General features: G+C 34.8%; 1 protein-coding gene across 1 annotated transcript in view; it reads right to left on the bottom strand.

Moving 5' to 3' along the window:
• The window catches only part of LOC107757191 (vesicular, overexpressed in cancer, prosurvival protein 1-like), a 44,403-nt gene extending 40,592 nt beyond the window's left edge, over positions 1 to 3,811 (bottom strand). Inside the window, exon 1 of the mRNA XM_016574609.1 lies at positions 3,692 to 3,811. Within this exon, the coding sequence (XP_016430095.1) occupies positions 3,692 to 3,754 (63 nt within the window). The 5' untranslated portion in view covers positions 3,755 to 3,811. The remainder of the gene's footprint in view (positions 1 to 3,691) is intronic.
• Between the last annotated feature and the right edge of the window lie 2,189 nt (positions 3,812 to 6,000).

Below are 6,000 nucleotides of genomic sequence, written 5' to 3' on the forward strand. Positions count from 1 at the left end.
AACTTGGAAAATGAGTTTTAAACTACATTTTCTTCTCTTGGACAGAACGTCAACCTGGAAACAATGCTGAGATTACACACTAGATCAGATGAAGCACAGACAGCCGATGCAAAACAAAACAAAGCATTGTCAAACAAGCTATAAATTGCACATCTTTTCAAGAAGCTGTTTATGTTTTCACTCCAGTGTCATCCTTCAATAATGTCATTGCTTATACAAAAAAAAAAAAAAATCCTCCTGAAATTACATTGGCTGCTGTTTAGTGAGGGAGAGTGGCTGTTAATGGAGAATTAACCAGGGCATTAGGCTGAAACCTTTGTCTCTGGTAAATATAGATTCAAAGGACCAAGTGAGCAAATCCCTGTATCAGTGCTACAAGCCACACAAAACGCCGAATTAAACTCCCTGCTGTTCTTGCAGTCTGCAGCTAATGCCTTTGCTCAATGTCACTGAAGGCGGTGACGGGAATCGATGCGGCTAAAGCGCTCCTCAACAGAGCCAAACCACAGCAGCATGCTGGATATGAGTGCAACTGACACACTGACTGCAGCACAAGACAATGCTTCTTATTAGATTAGGTTAAAGTGTGCACAACAGAACAGTCAATTACACAGAAGCAGTTGATGCAGTTCTTGTAATCAACATCATTTAAATTTTAATTTAGATATAAGGGAAAGAGTTAAAAAAAATGAATTGGTTTTAATTAGGGATGATGATATCGGATTTTTGCCGATATCCGATATGCCGATATTTTTCCAACTCATTTTTGCCGATAGCCGATGCTGATACCGATATATTTCCTTTTGTTTGGAAACAACACCAAGTCTCTCCTGTGCAGAGATTCTAAAGAAATTATTTTTAATTTTGGTTAGTTTTTAACAAAAACTTATTTGTCAGAATTAAATAAACAACAATGCAGTTCTTTTATAATGAGAGTACATTGAAAGCTTTGAAAATAATTATAAATCAACTATACATAAATCACTGTTTTCAGCCAGATGCAGTGGTAACCTTAACATTTTATTTAAAGATTTAACATTTGTAGATGATCTAAAGCAAGAGTTGTAAACATTCTGAAAATCTTTCAGAGCTCATAATTTGTTTGAAAAACAAAAACAAAAAAACATTACACTTTAATAAATAAATCTAGGCTATATATAAAATTATTTAATTTACAAGTGTAATGTTTGTGATTTTTATTCATGTAACCTATATCTTCTGACCTTTAAATCAAAACATACTCGTGATTTTACGACATCAGTTAATGCTTTATTTAATCAGAAATACAATCTTAATGTTATTTGTGTATTTTATTTTCATTTTATGACAAGTAGGCCAACAGCGCCCCCTAGAGCATTAAAACTCCTCACCTGACGGGCATTAGGCCACCGCTGCATGCAGACTGCTGAATCTATTGCACACCGAACGCGTCGTTCTGTTCATGCATTCTCAGTTTAAATGCGGCGATCAAAAACAGTGAATCTAATCACCATTCAGGCAAAAGAATGACCACAATGCTGACTTGATCTCATCACTAGCACACCCTGAGCACATGTGAGTTATTCGTCTTATCGGCAAGACATATCGGCATAATTGTACATATCGGACCAATGCCGATGTTTACATTTTAAGCCATTATCGGCCGATTCCGATAATATTGTGCATCCCTAGGTTTAACGGTAAAAGATGGTAAAAAATGCTACAGTAAAAAAAAAAAAAAAAAACTGTGATAGATTTAATTCTATGTTGTATAATTTTATGGTAAAATACTTCTAAATTAACAGTTTTTTGGCATAGCCAAAATCCCCTGTGTGACAGCTAACATTTTTCTTCTTAAAAAGATACAATTATGATTTTTAAATAATTTTTTTAGGTGTCATATCATATTCATATCAGTTATGTACACTAGGGTTTTTAGGGATTTAAGGTTAAAATTATTTTTAGATGTAGTATTTTGGTATACTAACATTTAAGTTAATGAAACATTCAATAATTTAATTCCAATCTATACAATTTTAAATATTGCTACCATTTTTTATGCTGAAGCTCTGGCAACCACAGCTACAATTTTTCCTGTAAATTTAATTATTATTATTATAATTTTTTTTTTTAAACAATGCATATCTCAGGTCCTGTCACCAAGTTTTTTAAAAACCTTTTTTTAATACCCTTTTACCTTCATTACACAATTTCATCGTGTGACAAATGAATTTTAAAAAGTCCAAATGGCCCTGAAATAATATGTGTTTGTAATAATACGAAAAGATTAATTTAAAAAATGCTGTTTATAATGGTTTTAGATGCAGAATATCACATCACAACAGCACATGACAGCTTCCAAAAAGTTTAATTTAAACTAACTACAGTCACTGGTTATACAATACAGTTTGACCCTACATACCTGGATAACTACAAGCAAGTTTCACATTTTTGAGCATTAAAAGTTTGTCTTTCACAAAATCTTAAGGTTGGCTAAAAAAAGAAGCCAGTCATATTACTTATTTGCAGTTATAGGACTGTAAAACAACAACAAATAAATTCATAGCACTACTCAAAATGCCTTCTACAGATCATACAATACAATCAACATCTGTGGCACAAGTGCATATGAGCAATAAAACATGCAGGTACATCAGGCAGATATAAGTCATAACTCTCGATTCAAGTTGTGTAGAGCTCTGAATGTGTCCCAGTCACTGACTCCAGTAATAGCAGCCCATGCTCTAACGAGCACATCGTTACTGAGAAACAACATGCGTGAATGTCTGTGAGAATCAGAGCTACCATCAACACTACCTGTCTGGATTTAATTGATGTTATGCAATTTATGAGAGAATAAGCTGGCATATTGATTCATCCCCGTCTAAGTGCTTATGACAAAGTGTCTCTCTCTTCTCTGACAGGCCTGTATAATGATGGCAGTGATGAGGTGAAATACCATTACTGTAGCTGCAGACGCAATATGTGCTGTACAGTAAGGAGCTCTGATGAGGCTTGATGCCTTAGCTTTGCAAAAGTTTTGGAAATGTAAATGCTGTACATATCAAAGGTTGGAAAGTTATTTGGAAATGAAACAGCCAACCCATAGCAAAACTTTAAATCAGATCATAGCAAACCAGCTGAGTGTACAATAAATTAATAAATAAAAAAACAAACAAACAAACCAAGCAGTATCAAATCAGCATGCTATAAAATCAAATAAGATTAAACCAGACAGTTTAAAATCTTATTTTAAACCGTAAAATAAAAGAAACATGCATTTCAGAAGGAATGCATGTATTATACATATATGCATAAATTTAGCATAATATAATAATAATATTATATATATATATATATATATATATATATATGTGGAAACACACACACACACAATCTAGTTAAACAATCCCTAAAACTGTTCTAAACACAATTCAGGTGATCCATAAAGAATATCGCACCTCTGCTTTGACTCTGACCTGAGACAACACCGTGATATTTACAGTATTTCTCCAGTGTGTTTTATTGTACAGAGACAAAGGCTCAACTAGCGCTTCATTACATATGTATATAAAACACCGTACGCGGGTTACGCGGCTCTTTAGGAACGCTACAGCATAAATCCGGCTGTAAACAGCGGGTAATAACGAAACGATGAAGTTGACGAGACGCGTGAGAAAGGCGTTAGTTGTGTGAGAGCGGACGGACTCACCTCGAGCACCGCGCACAGCGTCAGCAGCACCGCCGCTCCACGGCGCTTCACTCGCTCCTGCATTTCTGCACCGAGTGAACAAATGCTGTCAGGACGGAGCTTTCATTACATCAGAAGTACGAGCATGCTGGAGGCTCGGTGTGTGTGTGTGTGTGTGTGTGTGTGTGTGTGTGTGTCGGTAAGGAGAGAACAGCTCGATCCGCGCTCGCGCAACGCTGAATGAAAGGATTTCCACTGGTGAAAACCAGCAGCACGCGTTATTAGCGCGCACAAACAGCTCAAGGCTTCGGTCTCATCCTCCCAAATCAAAAACTAGGGCTTTACTAGAACAACCGAGCGCTTATTAGGGCCCGAGCACCGATGGTGTGAGGACCCTATTGGAATTGCTCCGTTTCTTATGCAGCTTTAATTACAGTTACTATTGATATCGTTCATATTGATTTACAAAGTAGGCTAATGTTACCTGGACATAAAACATACAATGAAAAATAAGAAATCAAATGGCATTTATTTCTATCCCATCGAATCATACTTAAAACAATGTTTCACTATAGGATATATATATATATATATATATACACATATATATTAGGTCTGTCAGTTTAACGCGTTACTAACTTAATTAATTAGTTATGAAAAAATAACTCAAATATAAAATATTTTAAAGCAGTTAGCGCACTGGCCCCGCCCCCAGACCTGTACGTCATCTTACAGTTCATACAGTTGACTGTTGACAAACATTATGCAGGGCAACAACTCCATGAATGCAGTTATGCCCTAAAAATCAAGATATTGGGGCAAAAAAATGCCTCTGTATGAGTTTTTGTCTCATATTATATGATAAGCGATATCACACCAGCAGCCAGAGCAATATCACACAAGTACTGTTTTTGTCACTAAGAACACGATTGAAAATGTAATTTTATACAACAGTTCAGTAAATAAGAAGTTAATATTGTGTTATATTTTAAACATAATAGTGTCTGTTTTTGCTCAGTTTTGCCAACGAAAATATTACCTATATAAAGCCACACAGCGGTGTTTAGTTTCTGAATGAATCCACGTTTTGAACGAATCGTGTGAACCAATGATTCAGCAGCCCATTCATACAATAGTGTTGCGGGTCTGCAGCTGATATATCTCCATTCATAGAGAGAGCCGTTCACTGAATTCCTGAATGAATCAGCTGTTTGAATGAAACCAATGAATGAATGACTCATAAAGACACTTACCGTCACCTGCTGGCAGATATAGTTTATTATTTAGCGTATCATTTAATTTATTTAAAAAAAATCAATAAAAAACATTAAAGGGATAGTTCACCAGAAATAAATAAATAAATAATGTCATAATTTACTCACCCTCATGTTGTTTCAAACCTGAATGACTTACTTTCTTATGCACAACATAAAAGAAGGTATTTTGAATACTGTTGGCCAAGCTGTTTGGGTCACTAGTTTTTTTAACAAAAAATACTGAGATGTTTCTCAAATTATCTTCTTTTATTTTCCATACTTTGTGTTAGGCCATTGTAGCCTAAACATTTTACACAACAATAGCTTAAATTATCTTTTGGGGGTATTTTCACAGCCAAATTTAGTTTGCGATTAATTCGTGCTATCAAAACAAAAGTATCCTCTTTTAACTTTAAATTCAACACTACAGTATATGCTAGCTTTCTTATAAATATTGACTAAATTCACTAGATCATTAATATGCATCTACAGTCTTTCTCTTCTGGGAAAATCTACCAAAATATTGATGACTCATTCAGCACTAATTGATTTTTTGACAGATTTTTTTGTCCAATTAAATGCTCTAGAATGAGAATGTCCCTCCCCCTAATGAATCAATGTTTCTCTTCTCTTCTCTTCTCTTCTCTGCCATGGCCCGCCAAACTCAGACACTCATTGTAAATAGGACTTCTGAGGCTGTTCATGTCCAATTTCTAAACTCATATTTATGATAATCACCATAGCACCTGAAGGCAGCATTAAATAAATCCTATTGGATTAAAAAAAAAAGTTGGATTACATTATTGATAAATGACATATGGATGAACTTGAGGGGAACTGACTTTATAAATCCACCAAAATTATGTAAAGTCAGGTAAATTCTGAGAAAACCTCTAGCATTATTGTATGTACAGTCAAACAAAAAATGATTAGACACCAGATATAATTGTTAATATTTTTATACTAGTGGGTGCAGGGCACTATAGTTCATTTATGTAAGTGAGGATAGCAAAATAAAGTAAACTGTGACATATTACACCCAAAAATTCTTCATACAGTAGACTACCAGTAAAA

The sequence above is a fragment of the Sinocyclocheilus rhinocerous genome, unplaced genomic scaffold (assembly GCF_001515625.1).
Source record: "Sinocyclocheilus rhinocerous isolate Xijiao unplaced genomic scaffold, SAMN03320098_v1.1 scaffold1464, whole genome shotgun sequence".
Classification (NCBI taxonomy): domain Eukaryota; kingdom Metazoa; phylum Chordata; class Actinopteri; order Cypriniformes; family Cyprinidae; genus Sinocyclocheilus; species Sinocyclocheilus rhinocerous.